This window comes from Hyaena hyaena, unplaced genomic scaffold, assembly GCF_003009895.1.
Source record: "Hyaena hyaena isolate Hyena2069 unplaced genomic scaffold, ASM300989v1 scaffold_686, whole genome shotgun sequence".
Lineage (NCBI taxonomy): Eukaryota > Metazoa > Chordata > Mammalia > Carnivora > Hyaenidae > Hyaena > Hyaena hyaena.
Genome location: NW_024081319.1, coordinates 219,862 through 239,336, shown reverse-complemented (window position 1 = coordinate 239,336; position 19,475 = coordinate 219,862). Strand labels below are relative to the sequence as shown.

At 38.4% G+C, this 19,475-nt stretch overlaps 1 protein-coding gene across 2 annotated transcripts in view; it reads right to left on the bottom strand.

The window, feature by feature from the left end:
• Positions 1-19,475, bottom strand: part of RGS7 (regulator of G protein signaling 7) — a 269,469-nt gene that overhangs the window by 70,553 nt on the left and 179,441 nt on the right. For both annotated transcript variants that reach the window (XM_039217413.1, XM_039217412.1), the window contains exons 5-7: positions 12,197-12,261; positions 10,781-10,857; positions 10,593-10,674 (exon numbers count right to left, since the gene is read on the bottom strand). In XM_039217413.1, coding sequence (XP_039073344.1) covers positions 10,593-10,674; positions 10,781-10,857; positions 12,197-12,261 — 224 coding nt within the window. The remainder of the gene's footprint in view (positions 1-10,592; positions 10,675-10,780; positions 10,858-12,196; positions 12,262-19,475) is intronic.

Sequence of the window (19,475 nt, the reverse complement as noted above, 5' to 3'; positions counted from 1 at the left end):
ATTTAGGTTTTGAATTTTCTATTGATACTTCTTCAAGCTCACTGATATTTTTCCTTTGGCCATGTCCAGTCTATTGATAAGCTCATGAAAGGTATTCTCCATTTCTGCTACATTTTTTTTTCTAGCATTTTTTTTTTTACTTAAAAAAATTTTTTTTTGAGAGAGAGAGAGACAAAGCGCAAGCAGGGGAGGGAACAGAGAGAGGGGCAGACATGGAATCTGAAGCAGGTTCTGGGCTCTGAGTTGTCAGCACAGATCCCTACATGGGGCTCAAACCCACAAACCAGGAGATCATAACCTGAGCTAAAGCCAGAAGCCTAACCAACTGAGTCACCCAGATGCCTCTCCTTTTGACTTTTATCAGAGTTTCCATATCTCTGTTTGTATCACACCTCTGCTCTTTTATGTTGTCAACATTTCCCATTAGAAGCATTCACTTTTTCGAGGTACTTTTCTCAAATTCCTGGTCTGATGATATCAATATCTTTGCCATATTTGAGTCTGATTCTAATGCTGTATCTGTCTCTTCAAACTATTTTGTTTTTTTTTTTTTTAACTATATCTGCAATTTTTTGTTGAAAGCCAGGCATGCTGTTCTGGGTAAAAGGAACTGAGGTAATAGGCATTTGGTGTGTGGTTTATGTTTATCTGTCTAGGGGTTAGATTGTGTTTACTGTTTTCTATTGCTGTAGTTATCAGAGACTAAAATTTTCCCTGAGGTTCTTGTTTTTATCTCCCCAGCTCTCTTTGGGGAGACAACGTAGGCATCTTAAGATCTGAGGTGTGTGGCTCCTTCCCCTGTAATCCTTTCTTGTTACTTGCTACAGGTGTGGTGGTTATGCCTGGGTGAGGGAAAGCACTGGAACGCTGTGATTAGGTCTTAGTCTTCGAGGGAGCCTGAATAAATGGTTGTGGTACTATCATTTTAAAAAAATCTTTGCAAACTTGATAGATAAAAAAAAAAGTGTATGCATTTTTTCACTGCATTTTAAACATTTCTTTGACTTTTTCTCACTGATTTACAAGTTATATATTTACTAAAAGATTACTCTTTTGTTATATATAATATGGTATCATTTACCTTGTTTTTCTTTTTTTTTTTTAATGTTTTATTTATTTCTGGGAGAGAGAGAGAGAGAGAGAGACAGCGTGAGCAGGGGAGGGTCAGAGAGACAGGGAGTCACAGACTGAAACAGGCTCCAGGCTCCGAGCTGGCAGTCAGCACAGAACCCGACATGGGGCTCGAACCCACGAACCGCGAGATCATGACCTAAGTGAAAGTCGGACGCTTAACCGACTAAGCCACCCAGGCGCCCCTCATTTACCTTGTTTTTCTATTTTATTTTGTGGTGTGTATCACTTTTGAACCTAAACTCTAAAGAGACCGAATGGATGGTTTTGTGTGATAAATAAGTCTGAAGGAACTCAAGTTGAATATAATGAGTTAGTGAACGTTATAAATTGAATATCAAGATGATGGATGAAACGATGGAGTGTTAACCATATGGAAGGTAATTTACCATCAGCATATAATGAAGTCCCCTTCTCCCATGTAATGAAGTGTTATAAAGTAATGAGAATAGCAAACTACAACTACATTCAATGATATGAAAAAAATCTCATATGAAGATGTTGAATACAAAAGAGTGCATACTGATGGTTTCTATATAAATTGATGATTTATATAAAGATTAAAAGTAGGCAAACATCTATATAGTATAAGAAGTTACTACTGATACAGTAATGACTGGAATGGTCACCAGCGGGGCTCTGGGATCCTGGTAATTTTTTTTTTGTTTTTTGTTTTTTGTTTTTTTATTTTTTATTTGGTTGTTGTTGTTGTTTTGCTGTTTTTTTTTTTTGTTATTTTTTTAAACTGGATGCTTGTTACGTGGCTGTGTTCAATTTGTGGAAATTCAATGATACTTGTACTTTATGCAATTATTTGTATGTATGTTATGGTTTAATAAAAAATTGAGATACCTGTCCCTTGACCTTATGCAGGGTTTCACTACCTCTTTCCCAATAAAATGTGCCAAATTGGTATCCTCCGTAGCATATCTGCAGGAATATCTGTAATTATAGTCTTGTGCTTTATAGTTTGTGGTACAAAGAATATTCCTTTTTAGTACTGTCTCCAAAGTATAACTAGGCAACTGTGGGTTTTCCAGGTGAGAGGAAGGTTGACACATTTTATACGACCAACTCCACCTCTCAGGGCATGCATCTGAATATGCCCAGAATTCAAAGGGCCTATGTTCCCTACATTATAGCTCTTTGGATTTAAAATCAGTGTTAACCAACTTGGTGGGGGAATCCTTTCGCCATGTATACCTATATCAAATCACCATGTTACATACCTTAAAATAACTTACAATTTTGTCAATTATACCTCAGTAAAGCTGAAGAAATGTAACAAACAAACAAACAAAACAAAACAACAACAAAGTCAATTTAAAGGATGTAAGCTGGATTCACAGTTGTGGGGACAAGTATGGTGGGACCCAGAACACCACCACTGTTTCACTGTAAGAACCTCCACTAGACTTCCTTTCTTCTTCTATGATGATTTTATTTCAAGAACCTCATGGCTCCTTTCTGTTATTGGACATCAGTCAGAATCACCAGAATCTAACCAAATAGGTCTTAGCAACTCTGGATCTTATGGGACTTCTTATGTAGATCCACCACCTCTTCCCTCAGACACCTTTAAACTTGGCATTTAAAAAAATTTATTTATTTTGAGAGAGAGAGAGTGAGAGCATGTGAGTACACATGTGTGAGTAGAAAAGGGGCAGAGAGACAGAGAGAGAATTCCAAACAGGCTCTGGCAGAGAGACAGAGAGAGAATTCCAAACAGGCTCTGTGCTGTCAGTGTAGAGCCAGACGCAGGGCTCAATCCCACCAACCATGAGATCATGGCCTGAGACAAAATCAAGAATTGGATGCGTAACCAACTGAGCCATCTGGGCACCCCAAAACTTCACATTTTAATAAAATCACACACACACACACACACACACACACACACACACACACACACATACACACTTGCTTCACCAGACTGCTTCATACTAATTTATTTGAAGAAAAAACTGTACAGAGAGCTTAAACATATTTTCTGGAATTATAGGACCTATGTAAAGAAGAAAGATAAGAAAACTTCCAAATGAATTACTAATTCTCTTTGACTCTGTTGCTTCCCACTGACAAACTGCTCCTGCCTCAGAGCCTCGATTGTTACCCTGAATATAATGAGCTTCGAAATTAATTTGATACCCCTAAAACATTCCTTAAGCTGTGTCCCAAATCTACAACTCTTGACATTTCCATCTGGGTGTTGTGTTGTCAGACTGAGCATGCCCTAAAACAAGGTCAGTATTCCAAATCTGCACCTAACTTTTAGAAAATTCCTTTGCATATTTCATATTTTCACAATTTCTCAATTACTTGGTTCAAAATTTCAATTAAGTTGTATCCTATGAAATGCTACATTGAAGCACTGAAGACACACTCTTTGCTCTTTAAGACCATGGTCTGACAAATATTAAAACAAGTATTCTGAAGGTAGTGTCAATGAAACCATTAAAATGCTAATATGCAACCAGAAGTCCTAGCCAAAGCAATCAGGCAAGAAAAATAAATAAAAGATATACAAGTCAGAGTGAAAGAAATAGAATTGTCTCTGTTTGCAAATGACATGGTTATAAATAAAAATTCCTAAAGAGTCTACCAAAAAACTTAGATTTGATCAACAAATTTAGCAGATTTGTAGGATAAAAGTCAATATACAAAAATCAGTACTGTTTTTATACACTAACAAAGAATTCTTTTAAAAAAGAAATAAAGAAAACAATAGTATTTACAATAAAATCAAGCACAACAAAATACTTAGGCATAAATTTAACCAAGGAAGTAAAAGACCTGTACACCGAAAACTAACGGTGATGAAATAAATTGGAGAAGACACAAATAAATGGAAAGATATTCTGTGCTCATGGCCTGGAAAAATTAATGTTGTTAAAATGTCCATACTATCTAAAGCTATATATCTGCAATTTTTGTTGAAAGCCAGGCATGATGTTCTGGGTAAAAGCAACTGAGGTAAATAGCCATTCAGTGTATGGTTTTTGTTTATCTGCCTAGAGGTTAGGCTGTGTTGACTGAACAGTACCTAAAGCTATCTGTAGGTTCAATGCAATCCCTATCAATATTCCAATAGCATTTTTTGTAGAAATAGGAAAAAAATTCCTAGAATTCATATAGAGCACAGAAGACCCCAAATAACCAAAGCAATCTTGAGAAATAAGTACAAATCTGGAGGCATTACCCTTCCCAATTTCAAATGATATTACATAACTACAGCAATCTAGAGAGTATAGAATGGAAATAAAAATAGAAATACCTACCAGTGGAACAAAATCAAAAGTCTAGAAATAAACCCACGTATACATGATCAACTAACATTTGACAAGGGACCCAAAAATACTCAAAGGAGACAAGATAGTTTCTTCAATAAATGTCCTGGGAGAAATGGATATTCACATTGAAAAGAATGAAACAGACCTGTATTGTACGTCACCCAAAAAATTAACTTGAAATGGATTAAACGCTTAAATGTATGGCCTGAAACCATAAAACTCCTAGAAGTAAACATAGGGGGTGGGGGTGGGGCACCTGGGTGGCTCAGTTGTTTAGGCGTCTGCCTTTGGCTCAGGTCATGATCTTGAGCTCTGTGCCGACAGCTCAGAGCCTGGAGCCTGCTTCAGATCCTGTGTGTGTGTCTCTCTCTCTGCCCCTCCCCAGCTTGCACTCTCTATCTCTCTCTCTCTCAAAAATATATTAACATTAAAAAAAAAAAAAACAAAACCTTAGGGGAAAACTCCTTCCATGGGATTTGGCAATGATTGTTTGGCTATGATACCTAAAACACAAGCAACGAAACAAACAAAATCAACAAGTGATTTTGGGACTATATCAAACTAAAAAGCTTCTGCACATCAAAAGAAATGTTCAAAAAATGAAAGACAATCTATAGAATGGGAGGAAATATTTGCAGACCATATACTGGATAAGGAGTTAATATCGAAAATACATAAAGAACCCATACAACTCAGTAACAGAACAATGAACAATTCAATTTAAAAATAGGAGATGATCTGATTAGACATGTTTTTCAAAGGTATCTAATGGCTAACGGATATATGTTATATATCATATATATATATGTGAAACATTGGTGCACTGTTGGTGGGAATGGAAACTGGTGCCCCCACTGTGGAAAATAGTATGGAGTTTCCTCATGAAATTAAAAATTGAACTACCATCTGATCTAGCAACTTCATTTCTGGATGTATATCTAAAGGAAAAGAAATCACTATCCTGAAAAGTTATCTGCATCCCCTTGTTCATTGTAGCATTTTTTATAATAGGAAGATATGGAAATAACCTAAGCGTTGGTCAACAGGTGAGTGAATAAAGAAAATGTGGCGTGTATTACATACACATACACACAAGCTGAAATATTTTCAGCCACAAAAAGAAGGAAGTTCTGCCATTTATGACAACATGAGTGAAACCTAAGGGCATTATGCAAAGTGAAACAAGTTTGAAGAAAGAAAAATCTTGTATGATCATTTGTATGTGGAATTGAAAAAAATATAACAGACTCCTTGATAGAGATTAGTGGTTTCCAGAGGCATGGAGTGTGTGTGTGCATGAAGGAAATGGGTAAAGGTAGTCAAAAGGTAGAAACTTCCAGTTATAAGATAAATAAGTCCTGGGGATATAATGCCAGCATGGTAACTACAGTTAGTTGTGCATATCTAGAAGTGCTAAGAAAGTAAATTTAAAAGTTCTCATCACACACAAACAATTGTAACTATGTGAGGTAATGAATGTGTTGACTAAACTTTTTGTGGTAATCATTTAGCGACATATACATATATCAAATTATTATGGTGTATATCTTAAGTATATGTAAATTATATAGTATATGTCAATTATATCTTAATAAATGGAAAAATTAATTTAAAAAATGGTAATATATGTAACAATAAGACATTGTATGTGGAAGCAATAAATATCATAACTATTTTCACTATTTTGTGATGAAGATTTGTTCAATTTAAAATCAGGAAGAATTCAAAGAGTTTTATTTTTATTTTGAACTTTCTAATGAAGTACATTTCCATTTTCTGTACTTAAGTATTTGTATTCCGGAAGTCTTTTTTGAAGTACATGGCATGCATCAACTCCAAAGTTGGGAATACTTGGGAAAACTTGGAAACACTTGGGAAGCAAAGAAGTTGATCTAATTGTTCGTTTATTTGTTTGTTTGTTTGCAGACAAAAAGGGACAGAAAGTTGCAGAGAGAGAAGGAGAGAGAGAAATCCCAAGTAAGCTCTGCGCTCTCGGTGTGGAACTGATATGGGGCTTGAACTCATGAACCATGAGATCATGACCTGAGCCAAAAACAAGAGTGGGATGCCTAACCAACTGAGCCCCAAAGTGTCCCAAGTTAAACTAACTCTTAATGCTTTGTGCTGGAAGGCCACTAAAAATTACTAATTTTACTACCCAAAGGAAAAAAGGACAAAATTGCCTTTTCTCCACTATATTTCTGGCTAAGGAATTCCAATCTGGACTTGAATTAATCATTCCTATCATTTAAGGCTGGCAATAATATTTAGTTAAGTATTAAGAAGTTTTTACATTGAGATTTTATTTTCCAGTTGTTTCCACTTTGGTCATACAGAATCCAACATGGGGTAAAAGAATAAGCCTCATTCCAACTCTATCTAATCAAATTTCCAAAATAGAAGACACTTTTCTTGGGTCTTCTTATCCTTAAGGCCACTAATCTCTTTAATAATTTCACAATTATTTTTAATCTTGTTTTTTTACTTTGCCCCTTTACCATTCACCTCAACTACAGTTCCACCACATATTTTTTTAAATACGGTTTCTAGAACTGGGTCCAAAAGTCTAAAATTGAGTTCCTTAGCACTGTGACAAGTGTAATTTTTCCTTCAGTTGAATTAGTTCCTAAAATTCTATTAATACAGACTAAGACTATGTTGGCCCTTGAAAGAGCTTCATTAAAATACTGGAACATTAAATATACAGTTAACATAAATCCCAAATTATCTTTGACATTTACTACAATTTAGTGTATTTCTCCAATTATCTTCTTGAGTAGTTAGTTTTTGACAGTTCTATCTGGAATCCCTGAATACTGAAGAGTCCTTCTTGGGGTTAATGACTTTATTTTTCCTGGAGTAAACACAGGCATGCTCAGAGAAAGCTAGATTTATTTCATAATGGTATTAAGTACAATAGAATGATTGTATGTTAAGTGACCTCATGGTTTTTTTTAAAAGTAAAATCATGTTACATGTATTTTCTATATCTTCTTCACGTAGAGATTTATGTAATATAATATTTTAAAATAATTTTTAAAGTATATTTTAAAGACTCTGAGCTGCTATCTGAGATTGTCCTTTCTCCACTATATTTCTAGCTAATGGCTTCCAACCTATTTTTGATTAAATAAATGCCAGAGTAAAACCAGATCAAATCAAAGCAAACCAAACGATGCAGTGTAGCAGATACTCGAATTAAGAAAGGCTTCATGAGGATTAACTGTTCTCTGTTATATTTTTTATTGAAGGTTTTAATGGGAGGATTGTACAAGAAGAGATAAAATGAAAAAAATCTACAAATAATGCTATTAAAAGAACTCCATTTCTGGTTTTTGAAAACAAAGATGTTTTCTATATTGATGAAGCTAAAATCAATCCAGAAAATGTAATTACATGACTTAAAAGTCTTTCAATTAAGTTGTGTTCTAAATCTGTGAAATTTGAGTAGAGTTTTTTTTTATTCTAATGGGAATATTGATGTCTAGACTTTTAAGACTTACAGTGGTCAGTTAATATTTTTATAATTAGTCTTTTTGAAACCAAAAGAAAAACAAAGGCATTTGTTGTGATCTCTTTAATGTCCTAATAATTTATGTGAACTAATTTTATCGACATAGTTATAAAAATTGCATATTGTTCTTAAAATAGTAATAGGTTACACAAAATTATTCTATACGAATCTAGGAGATAGCACTTACTGGAGCAGCAGTACTGGAACTGGCCCTTTAGGGTTCATATTGTATAACCACACCTGACCATGGTGTTCCCTACGTGGTAACTGGGGGCCCCTAGATCAGGGATGTGTGACCTACAATGTTTTAAAGATGGCGTGAACTCCGGGCTCTTGAAAACAGTAAAATGAATGAGGAAAGAATATTCAAAAACCATGAGCAAAATATACTAGTAAAATATACCTATAACAAGACACCTATAAACACAGCTATATCACATACGCAATATTGCTAACCCTTTATGCCTTCTTTTTGCAGAACAGAGGCATGGAGTGAGTGTCTTACTCTTGGCATAGCTGCTTTCTTTCAGGGGAGCCACTCTACTCCTCTGTTGTTCCCCTGCCTTTGAGAATCAGACTATGGAGTAGGAGGTAGTTGGTTCAGGCCACTACCAGCCTTGTGTACGTGGGCACATAATATAAATCCCATAACCACCTGTATTCCCCCCACACCCCCCAGAAAACAAATGTGTATTCATGCCTGTCTTAAAGGGTTTGTGGCTACGTTCATAAAATGCCTCCACTGGATGTGAATTTTAGGACTCAAGGACTATGTTTTAATCAACATTTCACACAGGACAATGTCTGGCACATGTTGGCACAGAATAAGTGGTATTCTTACGTGATGCTGCACATTGTATGAATGGTGGCACACTGAGGTATGCTGTTTTTCATGGGGTTCAGATATGGCTTTTGAAGGAAACAGTGATGAGTCATCATACTGGCATGTGGCTACAGGACTGACCCATTTACATAAAAAAGCTGGGGACAAAGGCTATCCCTCAGATGGTTCAAAACTTAAGTTTCAGAGGTCAATAGGGAATAATCCCTTTGAAGAGGAGGGTCAACACAATCAGATCATCCCAGATGTACTAGTTGATGATTACCAAGGAAGTCCATGTTATAATTCACCTATTGCCTAAATCTAAGAGGCAGATTCCAAGTTCTAAAATAATAGCCTAAATAAGAATGGGAAGTGTAGGGGAAACGAAGAGGTTAGAAATAGAAGACTGATACTAAGAGATCCCACAGATAAGCTTCCTCAACATTTGCAACTGCTGTCGTCGGCACCTACAAGTTGAATAAGGGAGATGAATTATATACATTCAGGGTGGTTTCTCCCTCTGGGGGCTCCTTAGGATGATTTTCTAATTGGAAGCCCAGTAAAGGGTGCAGCAGGGGACCTGAGGAAATCATTCATATGTGCTCCTTGCTAAGAGGAGAGACAGAGGACTGGAGCACGACTCATACTAGCTAGAGCGAAAACAACTATGTACAAGTCTGTCTGCAACAGGGCCATACAGAGGGTGAGGAAGTAGCTGAGTAACTCGCAGGCGATGGCGCAAGGGAGTGTGCTGAAGTGGGATCAATTTACACGCTCTGTGGGCTTGAGTTCTTGCCGTGGAATGGATGTAGACAATTCAGGAAGTCATGGAATAAATCATGAGAAATGCTCTTGAGTTCCCGGGAGAATGCTGGCCACGAAAGCTGAACAGGGCCAGCACTGGGCTGCCAGATGTCCAGCGGCGTAAGGTGGATAAACACAGAAACAATGTATCAACTGGTTTCTAGAGATTGCTTAAAACAAACAAATAAGCGAGCAAAATGCCTACTTCATATTCTTGCCATACTTAGGCACGTGACCTCATAATCCTTTTTCACCAGGAGCACAAAACTCAAGCTGAATATTGAGCAGAGAAACCAGTTAATTCTCAATTCTAATCTTCTAGAAACTCAGAGAGAGAAAAATTCAATGTAGAATTTAACGATAGCATTGGATCTGAAATGGAAATACCTACATATATAAAGAAATCTTTGGAGAGAAGATCTATTTTGGTCTGATCCTGAAGGTAGATGAGAGGAATATTTTAAAATATTCTCATCAATCTTGATTTATCTCATGCTTTGATCCTGATATTTATTCTAATACTTATGAAATATTATTCTCTAATGCCTCGCCTGCCTGTGTTTATAGAAATATATAGAAGACAAAGACATAATATTAGAATATAAAGAAATATATGAGATTAGACATGTTTTCTTGTGAATGCTCATAACCAGTGTTGAATTCTTTATGCAGAATTTTCTGGTATTAATCAAGGACATTCATTATTTGTCACTCTGGGTCACACAGTTTATGCAACACTGCTTTGTTGTAGTCTTTTTTCCTTCAAGGATATAAAAGTATCAGGTTCCTCAAATGCCTAGAGAGATGTCACAGTGGAAAAATGCACAGCTTTATAAATTAAACTTGACATGACTGAATTCTGGTCATCTTACACAAAAGTGGTGATCTTTCCTTAACGAAATCACCATGATCTGTGGAAGGGTGATGGGGTTACCTCGTGCTTCCCTCACTCGTTCAGGCCTCCTTCACTTTCCAAAGGCTCAGCAAGGCTCAGCTTACGAACCGGAGATAACGTGTGACTTGTGCTTACCACAGGTCTGTGGACGTCCCAGAATGCTCTCTCTTGGCTATCGAGGATCTTCCTTTCGATCTTGTCTCTCTTCTTGTCCACTCTGTCAACAAGGTAACAATGGATAAGAAGTGCCATTAATTGCAGCACCTCTCCGGACAAAAGGCCACAACCTGAACAAATCTTCCGAAAGACTCACAAGGACTCACTTTGCTTGTGCTTCTGCTTGCATAAAAATGAACTCCCACTTCCGGGCAAATGCTCTCTGCAGCCTGGCCAGGCTCTCCTGAAAAAACACACCGCAGGTGAGGATGTTCTGGTGCTCATCGTCACTACCCCCTGCTCACTTATCTACCTTATGGACTTAGCAAGAAAATCAATATAGAGCCTCTAAAGTAGTTAAGTGTACTCAAGTTCTGAAGGATGAGTCATGCTCACTGAATATAGCTCATCCTCATATTAACAGAGAAAACAGGGAAACATCACAAATATTAACATATCACAAATATTTATGAATAGCCGACTGGAGAGAATACAAGTAAACATCTAAAATACTAAAATTACTTTGGATGAAAAAAGTGCTCAATACTAATGCATTAGAGTTTCCTGTGCCCTTTTTTGTGAGGAACAGAAAAACGATACATTTTTACTATTGATTCAGTCAATCTATCCAGTTCTTGACAAGAATGTAGACTCTCGGCGCCTACTGCCATTTCTAGTCAGTGCTTCAAAGTCAGTAATCACAACATAGCAATCATCTGAACAAAAGATTAATTTTATCTGCTGTTGGTGACCGACCCGAAGGTTCTGCAAAAATCATTTACCGAAAGCGAATGCTCTTTATTTCTCTAACTTTGGATGTCTTCACTATATGCACGACGAATCTAATGTTTTCACACTTGAGTTTAGCAAGTAAGACATACTTCTCTCTTCTCCTGTGAGTTTGTGTGTGTAGAAGTTTACCATCCCTGTTACACATGAGTTTAGCCTCACTCCTTCCACCTTGACCCAGAGTTGACCTCCTGGGTCTACACTGAGGGCCACGTGACTCTCTTCAGGTGCAAGGGAACAAAGAAGACCAGGGCTAATGTCCTTGCTAATGGTTGCTTCTGACACAGTTTGCCTACTTTGTCCTTGAGATAACGGCTGTTCCCCTGAAACTCCCCTGCAACCCCCTTGAAAATAACAAATGTCCTACACACTCGGGATCAGGGCCGCTTCCTTTATCACTTTGTTGTCTTTTTACAATAACTGCTCAATTCTGCTTCTGTACTGCCCGCTTGCCTGCTTGCTGATTAGAAAAAGCCCTGAGCCCTTGGGTTCGGGGCCGCACATCTAGAGAGTTCTGTGTTAACTCTGTGCGGTCCTGGCCGGTAATAAAGACTCCCTGAATTTGGCTTCAGTGGCTTCAGTTGGTCTCTGTGTCTCTCAGCATCACACCCCCAGTGTGAATAATGTGAGGAAGCAAGCAAGTCAGGGATGTGAGCCATTGTGATGCCCGGTTCCTGGGAATCCAGTCTTTAAAATCCAGGCACGTAGAAAGTCAACAGAATTCCCAGAAATGTCCGTGGCCTTATTCCTGTTCATTTTATGACTTCCTTTGCCAGAAAGTCCTTAGTACTTACAGCTTCATAGTCGGCTAGTTCCAGCCTTGCCTTGTTTTGCATTGTTCTCTTGCAGAGATAAACCGCTGAAAGGGGAAAAAAAAATCAATCACTTCATGCCTGCTTGTTAACATGAAGGCACTCACTGAAAATAAAAACAGTGTTATAAGTCAAGATATCTGGGTCTTTGCCGCTTCTTTCCAGTCATAATTTTCTATTTTTGTATTTTTTGACAAAAATAAAGAATAGTAATGTTTTTACTGAAATTCAAACATAATAGTATTTATAAGAAAAAGATGTTCATGGGGAGGGGCTCAATTGGTTAAGTGTCCGACTTCAGCTCAGGTCATGGTCTCATGGTTCTTGGGTTCAAGTCCTGTATCAGGCTCTGTGCTGACAGCTCACAGCCTGGAGCTGCTTCGGATTCTGTGTCTCCCTCTCTCTCTGCCTCTCCCCTGCTCACCCTCCATCCATCTCTCTCTCAAAAATAAAAAATAAACATAAAGTTTTTTTAAAAGCACAACGATATGTTTAGAAAGTTAGTAACTATATATTTTTATTAAATAAGGGGGAGATAAAGCCTTTTAAATAACACATCAAATAAGTTTAAACATCTAGATACATAGATAACACCATTTTGTTAAAAGGAACTGCACAAAGAAGGGATCATTATGGGCACATTTGATTATTTCTGTAAACTTCCGTCAACTGAAAGAATCTCTTATCATAAACTGAAGGCTTCTTGGCATCCCCTTAACTACATTTTATTTTTTTATTATTTAAAAAAAACTTTTTTTAATGTTTTTATTTATTTCTAGGAGAGAGAGAGAGAGAGAGAGATAGAGACAGCGTGAGCGGGGGAGGGTCAGAAAGAGAGGGAGTCACAGACTGAAACAGGCTCCAGGCTCTGAGCTGGCAGTCAGCACAGAGCCCGACACGGGGCTCGAATCCACGAACCGCAAGATCATGACCTAAGCGAAAGTCGGATGCTTAACCCACTAAGCCACCCAGGCGCCCCCCCCTTTACTACATTTTAGAATCATCAACTGTTTTTCCAGTAGGAGACAGGAAATTGTAACATCTTCCCTAACTAGAATACGATGACCTTTTCATTCCATTTTTCTGAGGACGCAGTGTCCTCACTGCCAGGAGAAGCCCTCCTGGGCAGCAGATTTCAGGACGGGTGCCGGAGGGAGGGGGGAGGTCACAGCAGCTCTGCCACTGACAAATCATATTTCTTTTGTTACCTCGGGATTATTAGCAACTCTTACGACAATCAGGACAATCAGGGCCCTCTGGTACAGTCCTGATTTCCAGGACATATTTTTGTCATTTTCCATAATACAAGATATTTGAGTCTCATGAATTTCAAGATAAACTCTATATGGTAGATGCTGAGTAAATCTGATGGATGAGGCCTGTAAATATTCCTTCCTGTAAGGTTAGTTCTGGAGGTGCCTTTATAATTCCCACCATTGCACTAAGCTGTGCCGCCCTCAATTTTTGATAATGAAGTTCAGCTGGTATCACCGAGGAATTCTCTTACACAGAAAATCTGAGGTCTCTGCAAACGCTGATGTATCTTCAATTTCTGCTCTCTAAATTTTCCATTAGGAAGGGCAAGGCAAAGGAGAAAGCCAACCACGGACCGATGTTAACATTACTACAGACACTTAAGAACCCGGGAGATGCTTTGAGAGCCTATCTTTCTACAAGCAACTATGGGAATTTTATTTTTCCACTAGCATTAGAAATTTTCAAAATTACTAACACTCAAAATTAGTAAAAGACAACCTTCAAAAACAAAAATGACATGATGGGAAACATATTCCTACCCTCACTGGGTAAAACTAATAAATAAAAGCAGGAGCAGAGTGATTGTTTTTTGATGCCTGTTCACTAAGAAGTGATGCATCCTTTAACATAGTTGACCTCCTATGCAGATTTCTTTAATTCTCTAGGAAACAGAGTGGAGGCGTGGTCAGGCAGAACCAAGTAATTCTTCCATATGCATTTGTTGAATAGGATCTTTTTAAAAGGAGCTATTTGGAAGTCAAATCTAAAGTGATTCCTACTAGTCTTTTTGGTAAAAAGGAAGAAGGAAAAAGGCTGGGTTAGCAAGTAGGGAACATTCTGGCTGCTGTTAAAAGAGTCTGCAAATACAGCTGTGACTGAAAGGGCCCAAACCTCACGGAATGAGTCTTGATACAGGAAGTATGTTGACAAGTGACCAACAAGATGATCAAGGAGGATTCTTTTATTCTTCATCAGCAGAGGGTGTCGGCATTGAACAGGATGCAGGTGAGAAAGGAGGTCTTAGAGAACCAGGGATTCATTTTCAATAGTTTTACACTTTATTGAAGATTTTTAAAAATGAGAGTAGTCATGTATCATCAAAACTATGGCTAAGGTCGTGTTTTTGTACTAATCCCTAATCATCCCAAAGGCACCAGAAGGGACTTTGGGGTGTTTATATATGTATGGACACAGGCCCAAGTGCAAGTGTGAATCTTCCTTAACAGAACCCTTGAGTATCTGCTGAAGTGCCAACATATTTTATTTTATTTTATTTTATTTTATTTTATTTTATTTTATTTTATTTTATTTTATTTTATTTTTTATTTTTGAGAGAGAGATAGAGACAGCATGATCAGAGAGAGAGGGAGACACAGAATCTGAAACAGGCTCCAGGCTCTGAGCTAGCTGTCAGCACAGAGCCCGAAGCGGGGCTCAAACCCACGAACCATGAGATCATGACCTGAGCTGAAGTTGGACGCTCAACTGACTGAGCCACCCAGGTGCCCCTGAAGAGCCATCATATTGAAACAACTTTAAAAAATCATTTCCAGCGTTCTATTTAAATATATTCCATCACTGATAATTTAATTTAAATTTTTTTAAATTTCAATTTTAATATCACTTTGCAGTAGTTTGAGACCAGAGGAGACAGTTTTGAGGACTTAGGGTGAAACAAACAAGTAACTTAATAGAAAGATATGCCACTGAGTGGAGGAAAATTCGAGAAGGCCTAGCGTATCACTTTGGCTAAAATAGCTACGTAGGAAATACGTACAATCTGGCTTGAATATGCTTTAGGCGTCAAAGTTTCTAGATCACACATCTACTGAACATAGAATGAATGGTGGCATTAGTTTTTTTTCCATTTACTTTCATAAAGCTCTCCAAGGGAGAATAGTCTTTTGAACAAAAACCAAGGTCTATGACGGAAGTGTTCCGAGATGTATCACAGAGGTCTGTGAGAAAATCACAAATATCCCAATATGTAAACATTGAAAGGACATAAATATATAATTCACAAAGACTAGAAATATAATTGCCACATAAATATTTGAAAAATATCCGACTTGCAGCCAAAGTCATACAAATGTTAAAATGTACCGTCGTAACGAAACTTTTTATCTTTTCAAGTTTACCGTGTGAGCAAATCCTTCCCCAGTTCCTGAGTGAAAACTCAAGCAGTATCTACAATCTTAGGCAAGAATGTCTAGCTTGAGTAATAGTCAAAGATTCATGTCTGGTTTAAAGTCCTGAGGTCTGTCCCTCTCCCTCAGGTTCTATGGGGAAGAGAAGCATGCGTGTCTTCGTTGTTTGCTGACCAAAGCTTCTGAGCCTTCTGGAGTTGGAGGATAGGAAAGAAGGGGAGCAAAGGTGGGTGCTGCTGTTCTTCCTCGACTGATATCCGTGTGCTGATCTAGTGTTGCCATTCTCTGGACTGGGCAGAGGTTGGACGCTGATTATGTTTCTCATGTTACTCTGTAGGATGCTTCGGAGAAACCCCATTCTGCCATTGCTAGGCATCACCTACAGCCCTTGTTGGGGCTGATGTCTGCCACAGCCCTTGGACTGGACCTCTGGCCTCTCTCTCCAGTGTGTTTGTCTGTCCAGGCCATTCCCTAGGACAGGACTGTCTCTCACATACAGCTTAGATCACATGCACTCTTTGCCCTGAAAGTATACCACAGAACATAGCCACCTGCCTTTCAATTCCTCCATCCATAACTAGATAGCCTGTCTCTTGCCCTTTGTAATTCCAAGGACTGGAATTCATGATCCGTTGTGTCCCCAGAAGGAGACGACTCCTGTCAAGCATTCTCAGAAATCCCTTGAAATTTGTCACTGGGCTTGAGGGGAGGGGCATCCCCCACTCATTCCTCCCACGTGAAACTGATGGGGCCCATGACCTCTGACCATCTAATAGCTACAAAACCAGTCTTTAAGCCAACATCTTATCCTTTAATGCACTCGATGTGAGCAGACAATTTGTATGTCAGTGTAGCAAAGCACTTTCACACCTGGTCTTGATCCACTTAACACTTGGGCTGGATTTCCGTATTGTAATACCTAGTTACAAAAATCACTTTCCACATTCATCAGAAGAGCAGAGTGTTACAGAGTGATGAGGTCTTTGGGGAAAAGACTTTGACAATGAGAAACAAGCCTTAAAACATTCATGGCCATTGTACTTACTCTTCTGAGAATATAACCCAAGGAAATAGCACGAAAAACAGCAGAGATGTAAGCCTTCACGGTACGGAATATAGGAACACAGTGGGGCAAGGAATTCATGTGCTCGATGAAATGTTATATTGCCACAAAAAATGATAAACCCAGAGGGGAGCCTGGATGGCTTGGTCGGTTGAAGGTCTAACTTTGGCTCAGGTCATGGTCTCACAGTTTATGAGTTCGAGCCCTACATCAGGTTCTCTGCTGTCAGTGCAGAGCTTGCTTCACATCCTCTGTCCCTCTCTCTCCTGCCCCTCCCCTGCTCATGTGCGCTTTCTCTCTCAAAAATAAACATTAAAAATATATTTGTTTTACTTCAAAGTTGAAATCATTTGATTTTTAAAATCCTTATCCCTCATTGTAAGAGTTCAGACAGTACAGTAAAATATAAACATTAAAGAAAAAATCATTATGATCTAACTTCTGTCATTATTTGGCACATATTCTGGATTTTCCCCTTCTATATACATCCACTAACATACACATGAACATCTATATTTATATCAAAGCTTTATCTGCATCTATTTATTTAAAACATGTTAAAACTGTACTACGTATGTTGTCTTAAGAACTGTTTTCTTTAATATTCTATTATGGCTAACTTCATATCAATAACTGTTGTTCAGTAATATTCTTTTTTAAAAATTTTTAAAAAAATTTTTAATGGTTTATTTATTTTTGAGAGAGAGATAGAGACAGCATGAGCACAGGCAGGTCAGAGAGAGAGGGAGACACAGAATCGTTAACAGGCTCCAGGCTCTGAGCTGGCAGCACAGAGCCCGACGCGGGGCTCAAACCCACGAAATGTGAGATCATGACCTGAGCCGAAGTTGGATGCTTAGCGGACTGAGCCACCCAGGCGCCATCCTAACTGTTGTTCAGTAATATTCTTAAAAATTATCTCATGACAACCCATTTATTATTTATTTAATGAGCCATTATTGTTGGACACTTGGATTATATCTTTTGTCTTGCATTATTTAGTAATATTTCTGGAAACATATATATGTTTGTATGGCTGTATGTTTTTTAGATATTTGCTAATTTCCTAAAGTACTATTGCTGCATAAGGGTACACAACTTTCAAGTCCTTTGATCTGTAGAACTAAATTCCATAGAGTTCAGGCGTGAGTATATCTTATAGCCTCTTCAACTCTGGAGAGTCCATTTTCAGCAAAGCAACCAGAGTTATTCCCTTAAGACTTAAATCAGATTTTTGGGGCACCTGGGTGGCTCAGTCAGTTAGGCTCCTGTCTTCAGCTCAGGTCATAATCTCATGGTTCATGAGTTCAAGCCCTGCATTGAGCTCTATGCCGACAGCTCAGAGCTTGGAGCCTGCTTCAGATTCTGTGTTTCCCTCTCTTTCTACCTCTTTCTCTCACACTCTCTCTCTCTCGCTCCCTCTCTCAAAAATAAATAAATATTTTAAAAAAGACTCTAATTTAAGAGAAATTCAAACTTCCCATTTTTCCAACTACTTCCTGTCTCACCTCCAGGTAAAAGCCAGAGTCCTTATCCGTCCATTACTTTATCCTGGGACCTTGTTTCCCTCTTCCCTCGCGGTGCCTGCGTCCCTTCAGACCCGCGCTCCTTTTCTCCCTCCTCTTCTCCCTCCGCAGGGCTGAACTGGCATTTTCCCAGTGACCCCCCTCCCACCCCAGCCCCTTTCCCAACATCCTCCTCCACACAACTTCCTACCTCCTCACACACAACTTGTGCAGAGAGATGGGCTGGTGGTGGTGGCCCATGTGTCCCCTTGGCACATAGGTGCTCAGGACATACTTGTTGAGTAAACACGTCACTAAATATTTCCTGACCATTTGGGTACCTTTCTTCTCTTGTGAATTAGCTATTCATGACTTTGCTAAGTTTTCTCTTGGGGGATTTGACTTTTTCTTATTAGACTTAATTTTTAGATACCTATGCAGGACATGTAGTTCTCCATGTTGTTTTGAGAAGTTTAATAAATGATATGGATGATATTGAGTATACTTCAGCAAACACTGATTTCGTTTTAAATCATATACATGTATGTGCATATGTATACACACCCAGCATTCATGTAGTACACGTTCAGCATCTTGCTTTTCTTCCTCAACGTGACATCACTGAGCTTCACACAGGCAGTTTTCCAGTTTGTATCTCTTAACTGCTCTCTGCTATCTTAGGAACGCAGCACGCATTGTTGAAGCCATACGCCCATTATTAAATACTTGGGCTGTTTTCCTTTTGTTTTTCCCTTTATTCTCAGTTTTCTCGAAACACAATTGACACAGCCCTGTATAGGTCTAAGGTGTATAGTGTGATGATTTGACTTACCTAATTATGAAATGATTACCACCTTAAGTTCAGCTAACATTCAAAAAAGTTTTTTTTTCCTAGTGATGAGAACATTTAGGATCTGCTCTCTTGGCAACTTTGAAACGATGCAAACAGCAGTGTTCGCTGTAGTCATCATGGCACACGTAACATCCCCAGGACTATTTATCTTGTAATTGGCCATTTGTACGTTTTGACCCCCTTCCTGCAAGTCCCCCACCTCCCACCCCTTGTTTCTGATCTTTGTCTATTTTCCTAGGACTCTGTTGTTGTTGTTTTTTTAACATTCCATATATAAGTGAGAAAATGCTTTCATTTTTTGGAGCTATTACAAATAATGATTCCATATAGGCTTTCATTAGCATATTTTCTTGGAATTGGTAGCAGGGGGGTGTGGGACGGGCACAGTATGAATTTTCTAAGACTCCGCCAAACTTCTATCCATTATGCCTTCCCA